Here is a 16,193-nt window from a genome sequence, read left to right on the forward strand (position 1 = left end):
AAATTTCAATCTGAATAAGATTTTAATTTATTATTTTTGTGAAGCTAAATTATTTTCAGTTTCATATGTCAAGCTGACAGACCAATCTAATAGACCTAGCTGATAGTTTCATTAGATTGTTCGAATTAGGTTTTACAGTAAAAAAAATCTACATTTGTGTAGATTATCTGAATATACTGTGAAGCTGACTCAGTTTTAACTATTCGATTAGGTTTATATAGATTATTCATATTTAGAGGTATTAAAAAAAGGTAAAATAAAATCTACATTTGTGTAGGTCAATCTGATTCAGTTTTAAAAAGTAGGTCAATCTGATTCAGTTTTACCTATCGGACTACATTTATGTAGATTCTTCATATTTAGTCATATTAAAAAAGTAAATAATCTACATTTATGTGGACTATTTGAAGATACTGTGGAGCTGAGTCAGTTTTAACTATTCGACAATGTTTTAACTAGAATAATCATATTTAGGCCCAATTGTCGAAGTTAAAGAGATTGGTTGTTCAGTCTTTCATTCGATAGACGAGAAATAGCTTTTAACAAGTGCTATTGTTAAATTTCTGAATTTTCATCAACAAAAAGAAAGAGATGAACAAGAGAACAACACCGATTCTGAAGCTGACATAAACAAAAATAATAATTTTTTAGTGTTTCCTCTGTACCTTCATGTAGGGGTAAGGTTGTCTACATTCTACCTCCCCCAAACTCGGCTTTTGCCGGATTGGGTATCGTTGTTGTTGTCAATATATTACGAGTATATTTTTTGATATGGAGATAACAATATACTTATAAAGATGAAAATTAATATATAAACTGATTAGGGTGATGAAAAAGTAAAAAGTAACTAACATAAATCAATGGTAGATATAAAATTAATATTAAAGAACTTTAAAAAAATAATTTGTAGAAAATAAAGAGCTTAAAGAGTTTTTGAAAATAAAGAAAAACAATTATGACATCGTATATTTTTAAAAAATAGCTTAAGAAAAAATGTTGGAATGACACAGAGGAAAAAAGTTTCTAGAAACAATTTTGTTTTATTTATATAAGAGATTGACTCACTATATTAGAGGTCCACTTTTAATTTTCGAGCCAGACCCCGGAAATTTTTTATATCATCGAAGACGGCACTGACTTCATTATTGGATATTTATTAGGTTGTTTAGGTGTCTCATCTAGTTTCATTGTTTTTTGAATTATCAACTCTTTCTGTTTCAATGTTTTCTTGCATCTTAGACTTTCTATTGACATTGTATGCACGGGTTCTACAACTAGTGTGTGTATATATATATATATTATATATATATAGAGAGAGAGAGTTTCCTTATTTTGAGAACCATTTTTTTTGTAAGAATCATGAAAACTCTTAAAATATATATTCGTTCACATGTTTTTTTTTTGTTCATTCACATGTAAAATGATATAAAAATGTATATTGTAGAAGAAACTTTTTTAAGAAACCTTCAAAGTAGCCTTTTATGAACTTGTGAATGAATTTGTTCAGGTTTTCTGTCCACATGTGACAAACGGCTATATATAAGGTTTTGAAAAAAAAATTCTTCTGCAACATATGTTTTTATGACATTTCACATGTAAATGAACAAAAAAAACATGTGACCCAATATGAATTTTAGGAGTTCTTACGGTTCTTACAAAAAAATGAGTTCTCAATATAAAGATGGAATATATAGATAAATAAATATAAAGGAAGAAAGGAAGGAAGGAAGGCAACCTTCAAGGGCACCCAGGATTTTTTGTTGATCATTAGTAGGACCAACCAGTTTACGATAATCTAATGAACTCATTGTTAATATGGTCACAATATTCTCCAAACTACACTGTAAGGAAAGCGTAACAATTTCATAATGAAAAACAGTAGTTGTCAACATATATAAAATAAATCAATACAATGATATATATAGGGGTGAGTTAGATTAGGGAATCGTTAAATTAGGCACCATTAGGGACATGTAACTTACATATGTGTAAGTTGTAAGTTGTAACTCACATATGTGTAAGTCGTGGTGGTGGTGATGGTGGTTGTATAACTTACACATGTGTAAGTTGTACTTACACATGTGTAAGTCGTGGTGTCGGTGGTCGCCGCCGCCGGGGGATCATGGTGGTGGTCGGAGATGGTGAAAAATGAATGATTGAGAAGTGTCTCTAATGGTCCCTAAAATAAGAAGTCCCTAGTTTAACTTTTTCCTATACAGAGGGGATATACATACAAAATTTAGATATAAGATGTCATTCTTTCCTTGTCAGGACCAAATGGGACCATCAGGATTTTCTCGGTATATCCCGGTCCCGGTACCGATTAATACCTATCCCGAAAAGTATCAAAAGTGGGTACCGGTCCTGATCCCGATCGGGATTCGGTATCACTTTTCGGTACCGGGATCGGGACGTCACCTGTACAGGATCGGGATTTGGGACTTTTGGCTCATCCCTAATCCACCTCATTATATTTTTATACAAATTGCATAAAAGTCCTTAAAATTTAATATTTTATATCCTTTACAAATTTAATATTTTAATTCTAACAACGAAACTATATTCAATTCTTTTAATGTTTTTCACAACTCCATAGATCAAAAACTAATAACTATATAAAAATATTGAAAATCTTCGTAACTTTTGTATAACATAATAAAAATCTCATTGATGCATCTTCTATATTTTAATTGGTATGTAAGTTTTCTTTCTGTAACGTTTTTTATTAAAAAAAAAATTACCGTGTTAAAGATATATCAACGAAGTCTAGACATTATAATCGTTTAAGTTGTTGAATTTTATATTCCATACATAATAATGATGATACATGAGAGTGTTAATATATCGTTATTCTCAACATCCTATGTATATTAATTTCTTAGAATTACTATAAATAAATTACTATTAGTATATGCGAACCATTTATATCAAAATGTGTGATTCATAATTTTTTTGAAGACATTAGTAGTTATCGGGTCGTTATAGAGTTATCCATGTGTATTCTTTATCTAACTATATGTCAAGTATAATAAAATCATAACGTAATTTTACCTTGCGGAGTTCGTGTGTTAACACGAGACTAAATCTAGTATAACTGTAAATTACGGTGACCACCACTGTAATTTACGGTCCCCTAATTTGTTCGTTTTCCTATTTTCGGTAGTTTTGAGTCCATGTTCCTTGGGTCGCGTCAAGCTTTCGTTGAAACCCTTCCCTAGCTTCTCTAGCATTGTTTTCGAGTCTCAAACGTCGTTCAAAGTTATGTGTCTGATGAGCGTTCACTTTGTGATAATTTCTCCTATCATTTGGCCACATTTTAATGTCTAAATTAGTTTGTTAGTGTGAACTTTGGGTACTTAATGGATTCAATGGTAACGCAGGTTCATGGAAGATGGGAAGGAGGGTGAATGACATCTATCAACTTAAAATGAAGGCCAATGGAAGTTTTAAGACACAAGAAGGAAAAATGAGAGTTAAACGATGAATATTTGGAGCGGGAGGAGCTACCAGCACAAGAAGGAAAAATGTTCCTTTTACATTATAGGTTAATAGGTTATTTCCTTGTTGTAGTCTAAACAATTGGTGGTCGATTTGGACGAAAATTGTGTGTTTTAGCTCAAAAACGGATTTTGAATTAAAGGTTGAGAAATCGGAAGTGGGTTTGTGAAAGAAAGCGTTTTTATGGCTTGAATATACTTGAATTTGGTAAACGGATTCAAAGCGAAATGGTCGATTTGGTGTTTTTGGGTTTGGATCTTGGGTGTTCTTCTTTGGTAGGTGTTCTTCATTGGTGTGTCTGAACCACGACTGGCATAATTTACGCCATAGGTGGCCTAAATTACGCCCCTCAGAATTTGAATTACGCCATGGCCCTCTTCAAAAAGGGGATCACTAGTTATTATTATATATACATACATAGATAATAAATCTATGAAAGTTATATATGCATACAGAAAAACTGATTTGTGTGTATATATATATGTATTATATGGTCGAAAACAGGTATATATACATGCATCTACATCTATTTTCTAGTCATAATAACGAAATAGGAAATAGATCACCGTTATTGAATCGAAGAATCAAAAGAGTAATGCATGCTGATAACGTGTTTGAAAAACTTTGTTCTTGAATCAACAGTTGTAATTCACAACAATAAACAATTATTATTATTATTATTATTATTATTGTTGTTGTTGTTGTTGTTGTTGTTATTATACAATGATATGATATAGAGTGCTAGAGAGTAAAGAAGAGATCGAGTGATAGAAGAGAAAAAGTAAGTAAATAACAACTAATGCCGTCTTTTACGAGTTTTAGGTCCCAATAAGAGAGAAAAATTATATATTAGCAATGTATACTATTACAATGTACATACGATATATAAGAGATAGTACGGTCTAATTATATGCGATTTAAAGGGACATAAATGTGAGATATATATTTGATATATAACATGTATGAAAAAGTGATTTGAAAACCCAAAAATCATTTTTTTAAATGCAATAAGTAACACCTCTTTAATAGTTTAAAGAAAAGAAAAAGAAAAAATTATAAATAAGAAAATTAGATATTCACAAAAGGGAATGATTAATTTTTTTAATTTATTAACATAAAAATCCTTAATTAGACGATAACATGTGAAAATTAAGGGGAAAAACGTACGGAGGAGACAGGTTTTGGAGCGTTTATCCGGGAAACCCACCACCACCACCACCTGCCATTCCAATAGAAAAGAAAAAAAAAATAAAATTACTGTAGTAAAAAGCCATCATCACCGTGGCACCACCGCCCCAAACCTCCCCCCACCCCACCACACACACACACACACACAAATCTCTTATTGTACACCCAAATTCTCCGTGTCTCTAAAAACCTGATCAGTGCTTTCATTCCTTGCAGCAGGTAATTTCACCTATTATTTACTGATCACCCTTTTTCTTTTGTTTAATTCCTTTTATTTATTGTTCCAATTTATTTATTCTTTGAATTGTTATAGTAACCATGATTGATGATTCCTATTTAAATTACTTCACTTAATTTATTTATTTTTCTTATCATATAAATTCAATAAAATATCTACTACAATAATAATCACAGTTGTTCCCATTACCGTAAAACCGAAGGGTATCGGGCGCGTTTGATTCAATCGTTTTTAGGATAGATAGAGGAATGGGAGTGAAAGTGGTATTGTTGTATTTGGTTTAATCTATTCCCATTCTCATTATGCCACTTTTTCGAACCCATATCCGTAGTTTTGAACCCCTGATTTCAGTTAGGGCTAGTTTGAGAAACGTAATCAATAATGTCGAATCTTAGTAGTGGAAAATAATTCAGGATACATTATTATAGTAAGGTGAAAATTTATTTTAGGAGTATGGAAATCGACTACAGAAGTATACAGTTGATTTTTTTGTTTTTATTTTGCGACAATGGTTTAGTAGTTGACGTTTTAGATTGGACTATGGTATGTGTATAGTTGAATAACGTTATATAGAGTGTGTCATAAATGTTGTAACATATTATAAAACAATACAGACGCTCGCTAGCATTGGAGACTTTTGGCGTATCCTGTTTTGTGTCTTGTCTTGGACTTTATAATGTTGTTTGTATAGTCGTACTCTTTTGTCATAAGATGAACGATTTAGATATTGAAAGTTGAAACATATCTAGAATTTGTCTATCAGATTCTCGTATATGTTGTACATGGTGTTTAGGAGATATTATCTGAGAAGTTTGTCGATATAAAGTTATGGATATTCATTTTTGGATTCTCATTAATTCTACAGAAAGCTGTCGGATGGCTCCTCTTGCTACCCAGAAAGAAGGGGAGCTATTCGGTTTCATATTCATGTGCAGTGGAGTGACAAAACCTGAGTGTTACCTAAACCGTGTTTTTGGGCTTCCTGCGGGAAAAAGGGAAGTTGTTGAGAAGATCAAACTGGGTACCAAGTTATTTCTGTTTGATTTTGAAGCGAAGCTTCTCTATGGTGTGTACGAGGCCGCTTCCAAGGGAGGGATGAACTTGCACCCGTCTGCTTTTGGGGGAAGGTTTCCAGCACAGGTAAGCGTACGCCCATCTATTTTCTCGTTTCAAGAAAAGGAAACATGGGTGGGTTGGGTAACATGTCAAAATGGGTCTTTTGGTAATAGTGGATACTCAACCTCTGCTAACAGTATCTGTCAAGAACTATAAAAAATTTTGATAAATTATTTTGTGTTAAATATCCACACTTACACTAGTATAATTCTTTTATTACTTAATTAGTGGTTTAGGAGATCGTATGCTTTATAAATGATCATTGGATGACTTTCTCTACCCATATGGCCAATCTTCATGGTAGCTTAAGTTTTAAGTTTTCCACTTAGATATAAGATGACCCAAATTGACACATATATAAGTAACCGGTTTGAAGTTAATATTAGAAATAATGGAGTTCAATCAAGATTTGTATGACAACTAGAAAATCATTCTACACTTTATCACGGTTTTGTCATGTTTAGTTTTTGTTAACAACTGTATAACATTTGTAGTAAATACATTTTACCGAACACAAATAATAGGGGATTGCCTGGCCGTTGGCCGAGGATGAAAAATATTAAGTCTTTACTTATTTCAGAGAACCCTTGAAAAAGGTCTTACAAATTAAAATACTAATAAATGAAAAAAATGGACAAATGAAAAGCAAACGTTATGTAAAAGCATTACTAAATAAGAAAAAGGCTAAAAAAGAAACCAAACAGGCATGCTTATAGGCAGATACACAACAACATAAATGGAAAAAAGAGGCAAATGAACAGTATATGTTAGGTAAAAGCGTGACAAAAAACAAAAAGGCTAAACAAAATATAAAGTAGGCATGCTTACAGGAAGCTACGCAGCAGCCTGCCATTCGTGATGATTAAAAAGAGAATAAAACAAGATAAAAAAAAGCAAGCAGGCAGGCTGCCAAGCTGCTGTGAAGCTGCTACTGTAAATGGTATATATAATAATGGTGACGTTGGTTGTTGCAATAGGATACTGTTAAAATATGCTAAAAGCACATTACAATCATTAGACTGCTCACTTGATTTGATCCACTTAATTTACTTATTTGATGTTGTTATTATTGTTATTCCTTTAACTATATAATTAAAAAGGGGAAGAAAAAAATGTAGTTTTCTGTTTCTAAAACGGCTTTATAGTACTCTCAAAATCTCTCAGGTGCTATTCGAAATTTGCAACAATTGTCTTCCGCTGCCGGTAAGTTCTTTCAGATCAGCTATCAAAGACAATTATCAATGCTCCAAATTTACACCAGAACTTAATTCTCAGCAGGTTTGCACCACTTATGCTATCTTCGGGTTAAATATTTTGAATTTGATCATGATGTTTATATAGAAATAGTAATGGTATATAATGCACTTCTTGGGTATGTTTTGAATCAGCTATTATGTTGTTTCTATATCTGATATTATATGGCTATCAACTAGCCTTTGTGGCCCCAAATCATGCAACATTTTACTCCAGAATACTAAAAATCGACCATACCTCCTTTCTCCGTAGTAAACATTCGTCGATATTAAAAAATTTAATTGCAGATCACAAGTTTATGCTGTTTTCTTCCTATTAGTTAGCATTTTAGGCATTGAATTGAACATTTTTATTAAAATATACGCAAGTTGTTACTATATGGCTACTTGTTAATTCTCGAATATTTGAGTGCAGGTGAGAGACCTTCTGTTGTTGTTTAAGTCCATTGTTGCACCAACTACTTCACTACACCCTGCAGCAGATTATGCTGCACCTGAAACACAGATGCTAGCTTTAGCACCCAATGGCGTACGGGGACCAAGGATGCCAGATCCGCCAAGTAATGGAATGATTAGTTCTTCAGTAACGCCATATCCACAGAATTGCTATCGACCTTATCAGGTTGGACCTTTACATAATTGTTCGCAAGAAATAACACAGTCTCAGTTTGTTCGGAAAAATCCACGTCTACACCATCCCACCCCTCATCAAGCCCCTCCAGCCCCTGTTAATCCATATGAATTTGCCGACAATCAACCACCATATCTCTCCAGAGAACTATATTCAAGGTACAGTGCTTTCTAATACGACCTTTTAGCCTTAGGACCCTGTTGTGAATAGCATCTCAATATCTGATGTTTAGGTTGTTTCTTTTTAGTTTGAGTTACTTACTTGCGTTATCATCATTTGAATGTATGTAAGGGGCCTATGTAGTCTTTGCTTTAAAAGTGCTTAAAATGTAACTTTTTAAATTTTATGCTGGGTTGACCTGCCATTACCTTTTTCATGTACAATTTGTTTTGTAATTTCATTTCATTTAGTATGAACTTTATGAACACAAAAGTATTATCATGTTGTAGTAACTTGAATATACTTTAAGCCACTTGTACATTTGCCCTGTTTTATATCTAGAAATTGTCGAATTTTTGTTATTGAACCTGTGCTTCTAAATATGATTTTTTTTCTTTTCTGAATATTACATTTTGCATAGCGAGTTACTGTTGTATGGTGCCCTTAAGGGTTTTTGTAATTTTTTCAACCATTGTAGGATAGTTTATAAATGTATTAATATGAGTTTATCCTGTAACAGGTATAGGACAATGCCTGAGGTGGATGATCATACAGTTGGCTTGGATGGTGAACACAGTGCTTTAGTCTTACAACCAGTTCCGAATCATGTAGATGGGTGCCCTCAGGGTCACAACTCCTACACTATCCCAAAATCTTATGTTTCTCCACAAGGACCACATCTGATGACTCAACCTTCTTACAGTGACCCAATATACAAGCAATTATTACAGTATGTTTTGTCTACTTCTATGTTACAGCTAATAGGAGTCAGCAATGAAGAAGCTGACTTTTCGGTTAACACTACACCAATTACCAAGATGACCTCAAAAGAAAGGAAGAAGGCTTCAAGGAAAAGGAGGAGGGCTTTGAAGAAAATGAAGAAGGCTTTGAAAGGAACCTCTGGTTTAAGCATGTTAGACTTTAGATTGACCAAAAACAAGACTTTTGGTGAATCAAGCATGATAAAAAGGAGAGAGAAAGACAAAACTGGCACTTACGGGGCCGTTTCATTTATATCTAGTGGTAAGATGGAATCTGAACCAGAGATGACGTCCTTTGATGAATCAAAGCCAAGACACCAAACTGCCATCTCATCAAGTTATGGCGCCTTCGAGACACACACAACGGGTTTTGGTTCAAAAATGTTGGCAAAAATGGGGTTTTTGGATGGAGGTGGATTGGGGAAAGATGGTAGAGGAATAGCCGAGCCCATTCAAGTGATCGAGCGGCCAAAATTACTCGGATTAGGAGCAATGGCACCTGAAATCTAGCATGTAGGAACAACCCCACCACAAAGGTTTAATAGGTCAGTGGGCTAAAGCCCTAAAGATACTGAAAGTAGGGGAAAGTCTATTCCGGTAGTTTGGAAGGCATACAAAAGGGTTTGGGTCAAAAGTCCAAAATGGGGTATGCTGAAGAGACCAATAATACAAGACTCTTCATCCAGACAAGCATTCTTTACTTGTGTTCATTTCATATCTGAAGTGTATCATGTTCTTCAATCTAATGCCATTACATTCCAACTCTTTAGCGAGGTAACATTACATCTAAGATGATAACTGATACAGGATTAGCCTGACTGATTAAATGAATATGCTATTGCAGACCAATTTGGACTTAAATCTTATTTATATACACATTAAATCTTCATTCAAACCAAAGGAGTTCTTAGCGTGACTAATATAAGAGTTAACTAGGTTGTGAGATAAGACTTGTAAGATTATGTGGTGATTGAAGTGGGGGTGATGTGTATTCATGTTTTAAAATTTATTTTTACAAGGAAATACTTATCGACTGCACAGTCCCTCATGAACGGTGGACTCGTTCGTTTGTAGTATGATAGTTAGGTTAGCTCAAAAAGTTTGTAGTATAATAGTTAGGTTAGCTCAAATTTTTTTACAGAGATGTGTGCTTGTTAAAATAGAAAAATATGTGATTTTAACAGTTGGGGTGTAACGTTTTTAATTAAATTAAATGCATGAAAGTAAAGATTAATGTAAAAGTCTCAACTATTGGTCTTTAGGAGTTCTGCCGAGTTAATTAATTGCGAAAGGTGTAGACAATACTTATAAAAAGCATACATGTTTGGATCAGATCACATGCAGACACTTGCTACTTTATCTATTATCTTAGATTGTTGGATGACTCGTCATGACTGGGATTCTCGACCCGAGTTTAACGGGTAAGGATTCTTGATAAATTCACTCAACCTGTTAATTAAGATTCTCGTTAGATTCACTTAATTAAGAATACGCTTTTAGCCTGTAAGTACGATTTTATCTTCATGTATACGAGGATCCTTGTTGAGAACAACCAAGTAATGAGCTATTCAAGTGACGACTCACGGGGAATCTCATTAGACTGACCACACACAAGAACTAGTTAAAGTTAGAATCGTTTAGATCTAATCATATTAATTCTATGTTTATCCTAGAGATTAACTATAAACAGATATATTAATCAGAAATAACTTAACAAGGACTTAATATTACATTAATTATAATATGAAGATCTAAATAATTGGGTATCTATTATTATCCATCAAAACGCATGAATAAATAATACATAATTCTTGTGCATGTCAAAAATTGCCATGGAAAAGGGGAGGGTATATTGGTCATTTCACTAGCTAGTGTCACTGTAATATACTTGAAGCCCCATGGAAGTCTTCGACCATTAGCTTTCAAAAGAGAGAACCTAGCAACCAAAAAAAGAAAAGCAAATTGAAAACAAGAAAAATGAATATGATGTAATCCTGTTTTTGAGTCTTTAGGTAAATTTATTGTAATGGTGTGATTATCTCTATATGGTGAGATTTGAAAAGGAATGTGACAAGTTATTGTTAAGATTAAGCATAAGAAACACAGAAAGAAAAAATGTACAACCTACTTGTAAACAAAGTTGACCAAGTTTAAACTCCTTGACATGGTGAAGTTTGAGACTTTGAATATGAGTTCTTCAAGCAAGTCTTCCTGATAGTAATATCGATGTGGTTCCATAATGTTCGTAAAATTCAAGTAAGCTTTGCGTAAAGACGACACATCTAGCAACAAAAGTCCAAAGATGTTGCCATCGTTTGGAGAGAATAATTGTTCTGATAGCGTATTTTGTTGAAGGTAAACGGATAAGGATTTCAACAACTAAACAGTCTGGTAACGAACTTATTCTATCTACCCTTTCCTCCATAATTGTTTCTTTAGGTTCAGTTTGACCACCTCCTTCCGGCAGCTTCAATATACTATATATATCCCTCCTAAAGCATAAAATATTATATTTACCCAAACATTGCTTTAAGACCATTATACATCATGCGTTAAAAACTTGTAATTTGGGTATATATATATATATGATATACGAGCATAGTACCCGCGCGTTGCAGCGGCTAGAAGATGAGGACAATATAAAATGAAGGCGGTGGTGGTGATCGAAGAATGCGAAGGAGAAGGATGTTGTGTGTTTTGTGGGTTTAAATTTTTGATAAGGGTACTTTCGGTAGATACTTGAGGAGGTGTAAAAAACAATAGAAGTAAGAAGGGTATTATGGGAATGAAAAAATTGCTTAATTTCTTAAAACCAATACCCTTTATAAGGGTTTATAGATAAGGGGTTTAGGAAAGGGATATCTGATATTTGTCCTAAATATTAATTAGCAAAAAAGAATTTCTTTCTTATAAAGCTGGCAGGGTTTCATAATGTTGGGCCGGGTTAACTTGATCCAACTTGCTAAAAAAAGTATACCCTTTTTCTAACCAGTCAAAATGTTTGATTATAATAAGAGAATAGTAATACATAACGATTGAAAAAAAGGGTTTCACATGAAACGGATTAAGATTAGGAGAATGCGGCAGTAGCGGTGACAACGGGTGGTGTTAGTGGCGGTGGTGGTAAGGATGTGGTTATTAATCTAAAAGTAATTGACGTAAATGGTAGTGTAGTTATTTTATGGTTAAGGGATGTATCTTTTGTAAATAACTTTATTAAGAATATTATAGAAATATTAAGTAGAAATATTTAAATGTGTAAAATATTTTAGGAATATATTGGGTAGATTTAGTGTGAGAGTTATGAATGTGTTGAAAATTAAGAGTATTTTGGGTATTTTAAAGGTAAAGAGTTGAAAGGGGATGATAGTTTGTTTATTAATATAGTAAGTATAAAAGTAGATACCTGTATTATATATGCTGTTCATTCTACATGTTACAAGTCACTTTATATTGATGAGATCAAACCACATATACGTCTGCTTTATAAGGTCCGTGCTTATAAGCAAGAGTTTTTTGGAGCTTCCTGCCAGCTCATCATCACATTACCTAAAACTCCCCCAGGCTGTCGTGACAGTTTTTTGAAACTTTTTCGTTACATCATCAATTATTTTATAATTATTTTTTATAACTTAACACAAATCGAAATACACATTTTAATTATTAGTAAAAACATCACATAAACATATAAAAACATTACTAATACTTAAAAACACACATTACGATCCTAACTATGATACTTGAAAAAAATACAAATCTTAAAAAGTAAAATCAAAAGCACTGTTGTAAAACTCACCGAGTAGAGCCGAGTACTCTCCGAGTACTTGCTACAAGGTAAAGTGTCAAGTCAACCCGAGTCGCCCGATTATTCCGAGTACTCTCCGACTTGGCCACTTTGACCCCTGAGTACTCTCCGTATACACCCGAGTACTCCCAACTCACTTATCGACCGACCTGGGAACGATTAACGACTTCCGCAACCTTGATCAAAAGAAATAAATTACAATGGTCTAATGAAACGTCCGTGAGCATCGTACCCTGGTGGACACCTGACTCCATCGACCGTTTTGTCCGAGACGATATCTCCTTGTCACATTTCGGCGTGATAAATCGTGTCTCCCAATGTGAAGTGTGCATCATAAACGTCACTGATTATGATGTTTATCTTGTTGAGCTTCTTGCAGATAGCTCACGTAAAGGTTTTCAAGGTTAGTACTTGGTAGGTCTCTTTCCGGGCCCTCGAATTGCATCTATTTCTCGCTTTCAGCCATCCTTTTGCGCCACTAGTCTTCCCATCACTGTCGATAACTCGCCTTGGGTGTTTGAGTCGTTTAGCATGTGAACCTGGATATGGTCTTTCACCTCGAAAAGTGTTTTATCTGGTCTATGTGCAGCCATTAGGTTGAGTGAATGAAGTATTTGAAGATAATAGTTGTAATGATGATAGGGTAAAAATGAAAATGAGATGGGTCAAGATAAGATGATTTTGTGTTAAAATGAAAATGAGATGTTTATTTAAATTGGAAAAAAAAAAAAATTCGTTACAAATTTTTCAAAAAGAAAAAGAATTTGATTTTCGTAAGTTTTCGTTGCCTCCGGTCCCACAACCCAGGGTCCATCAACTTCTTAATGGAGAAGTTTCGGACGGATGCAACCCGGACAACGCTCGCTGTCATTAATGTTATGCGTCCAAGAGCCATGGGACGCACCAATGGGACGCGTATAAGCACCAGCCTAAGTAGTAGATATAAATAGATTGGTGGTTTATTTGTAAGGTATTTGACATTGGAGAAATCTACCGAGGTTCGAATGGTTATGATTCAACCGTATCTGGCTGTTTTTTATATTTGACATAAAATGGCTATCAACTAGCCTCGATCCGTGGCCCCAAATCATGCAACGTTCTCCTTTTGAATACTAAGCCCTACTTTACCTTTTTTCTCCATAATAATTATTACCTGATCTTAATAACAATAATCGTGAATCACAAGTCTACGCTATTTTTTCCCTACTAATAATTGGCATTTTAGGCATTGAATTGAACATTTGTGGTGATATATATGCCAACCGTTACATATGGCTAATTGTTGAAACTCAAACATTTGAATGCAGGTCTGTTTAAGCCCACTGTTGTACCATCATATCGACTGCTTCACTACACCCTGCAGTAGGTTATTTGATCTGCACCCAAAACACAAATGATAGATTTAGCACCTAATACTGTACTCAGACCGTGGATGCAACAACCTCAAACCCTTAATGGTATATCGGGACCAAGGTGCCCGTATTCTAATACGGCCGGGTCCCTAATCTAGTAACTTATAATTAAACACTAGAACATTAATAGTAATCAACAATTGTATTATGGGCCAAGAAGATTTATAACACATTACCAACAAGTGTATTATGGGCCAAGAAGATTTATAACACATCCAAGGTTGAAACAAACATTAATTGTTCAGAGTATTGCTGAATCAAAATGATTTATGATTAGTAACATATTTAAATGTATTATAATGCAACAACCATGTCTAACCAATAATCGATTATTCAAAGTTCTCAATCAATTAACCTCAGCTCGTCATCTTTAGGACCGTTGTCAAGCAACAGTTCTGTCTTAATCGCTGGCTATGATCAACCGCTGCTTCAACATACTTCAAGCCCGGTGGAAGTCGACCTTTAGCTTTCAAAAGCGAGAGAACCTAGCAGCCAAAAAGTAGCAAATTAACAGAAGCACACTACACTTGTGTCTGGGACAGTGAAATAAAAATTATCGAGATAATTAAGCATAAGAAACAGAAAGAAAAATTTACCCGTGAACAGGATTCACCAACTTTAAGCTCCTTGACATGGCGAAGTTCGAATACGAGTCCTTGAAACATCTGGTTCCATATTGTTGGTAAAATTCAAGTCAGCTTTGAGTAAAGACGACACATCTAGCAACAAAAGCTTCGTCAAATCAAATGCATATTGTATCGTTAGTGACAAAACATTCGGAGCATTGATTTCAACAATATCAACAATTGTCCACCTATCAAGACGCTTATAACCATCACAATATTGCAGGTTCAAGGTTTCCAATAAAGGACTTCCGGATAATATATTTTGAATCAAATCTTCTGTCTAATTTCAAATATGAGACAAGCAAACTCTTAAGTTTATTCCAACTTATGACACCGATGGACTAAATATGCATGCAGTTTGTTAGTTTGAGAAGAGTACAACATGAATTGAAAAACGTGTCGTCTTTTAAGTTAAACTTAGCTCCTGAATTGCATGAGTCTAAGTAAAGCTCTTGAACATTACAGCTAATAGCATGACGAATTAAACTGTTGGCCTGTGACCGATCAAAGCCAAGATGGAAATGGGTCAAATAGATTTCTAACTTGTTGAGCTTCTTCGATTGGAATTGAGTTATGGTATTGTCAATAAACGATGACAAAACAGGAACCGAGTAACTTCTACGCGTTCATATGTAATTCGTACTCATAAAAAAATAAGGGTATGAACAAAAGCCCAAAGATGTTGCCATCGTTTGGAGAGAACACCTGTTCTGATTGCGAATTTTGTTGAAGGTAAATGGCTAAGGATTTCAACAATTAAACAATCTGGTAACGAACTTATCCTATCTTCTTCGTTTGACTTCTTTTATCTTTAATTGTTAATTGTAGTCGATCTCCATATTAATGAATTTTTTAGATTTATAGTAGAAACTACTCGTGATTAAATAACAGGAGGACAACATAGTTTAATCCATACCCATCCAAAACAACAGATCTTACTTTATCTTTTTTAAGGAGCTAATAGTTCTTTGACTCTCTATTGATTTCCGGCTAAAAATCCTAAAAACGGATAAGCATTGTAATTGAATTATATGGTTACTATTAAAGAAAACCTAGCCTAGCACTTATTTAGGACTCGAGGTGCATTAAATAGTTATATACTTATCATAAAATTTCGAGGTGCATTAAATAGTTATATACTTATCATAAAATTTAGTGGTAGCCTGATAGATTTTTGATATGAAAATTGAAAAGGTACAAATTTTTTATGCATAACAAATAAGGGCTTCATTTAGCCTTTTTTTTTTTTTTTATATATAGCATAATAATTTTCATTTAGTATAATGTTTCTCTTACATATATAACTAATAGAGAATAGTTTTTTATTAATTGACAATTATGAAAGAATGTCATGTATAATTTTTTATTATTTGTCATATTTAAATTAATTTCTTAATTTTAAGCATTACTTTCAAAATTATTATGTATCCTAATCATCATTAATTAATAATAAAATAAAATAAAAAGTAAAAAAAAAAAACTATATATGTAATAAATCTCATAATG

General features: G+C 33.6%; 1 protein-coding gene across 1 annotated transcript; it reads left to right on the top strand.

Annotated features, from left to right (window-relative positions):
- Positions 1 to 4,587: 4,587 nt before the first annotated feature.
- LOC122606585 lies at positions 4,588 to 9,693 on the top strand. Its single transcript, XM_043779427.1, has 5 exons — positions 4,588 to 4,905; positions 5,790 to 6,064; positions 7,205 to 7,318; positions 7,709 to 8,082; positions 8,604 to 9,693. Exons 2-5 carry the CDS (start codon positions 5,801 to 5,803, stop codon positions 9,352 to 9,354), a joined length of 1,503 nt encoding a protein of 500 aa, XP_043635362.1. The 5' UTR covers positions 4,588 to 4,905; positions 5,790 to 5,800; the 3' UTR covers positions 9,355 to 9,693.
- Positions 9,694 to 16,193: the final 6,500 nt, after the last annotated feature.

The sequence above is a fragment of the Erigeron canadensis genome, chromosome 7 (assembly GCF_010389155.1).
Source record: "Erigeron canadensis isolate Cc75 chromosome 7, C_canadensis_v1, whole genome shotgun sequence".
NCBI classification, from domain to species: Eukaryota; Viridiplantae; Streptophyta; class Magnoliopsida; order Asterales; family Asteraceae; genus Erigeron; species Erigeron canadensis.

What these genes read in the sequence shown, in the direction of transcription:
- LOC122606585 (XM_043779427.1), top strand. Translation starts at nt 5,801, where the DNA reads ATGGCTCCTCTTGCTACCCAGAAAGAAGGGGAGCTATTCGGTTTCATA. An exon ending in CAGAACTTAATTCTCAGCAG is followed by an intron (nt 7,319 to 7,708) that starts GTTTGCACCACT and finishes ATTTGAGTGCAG; the next exon opens with GTGAGAGACCTTCTGTTGTT. An exon ending in TCCAGAGAACTATATTCAAG is followed by an intron (nt 8,083 to 8,603) that starts GTACAGTGCTTT and finishes ATCCTGTAACAG; the next exon opens with GTATAGGACAATGCCTGAGG.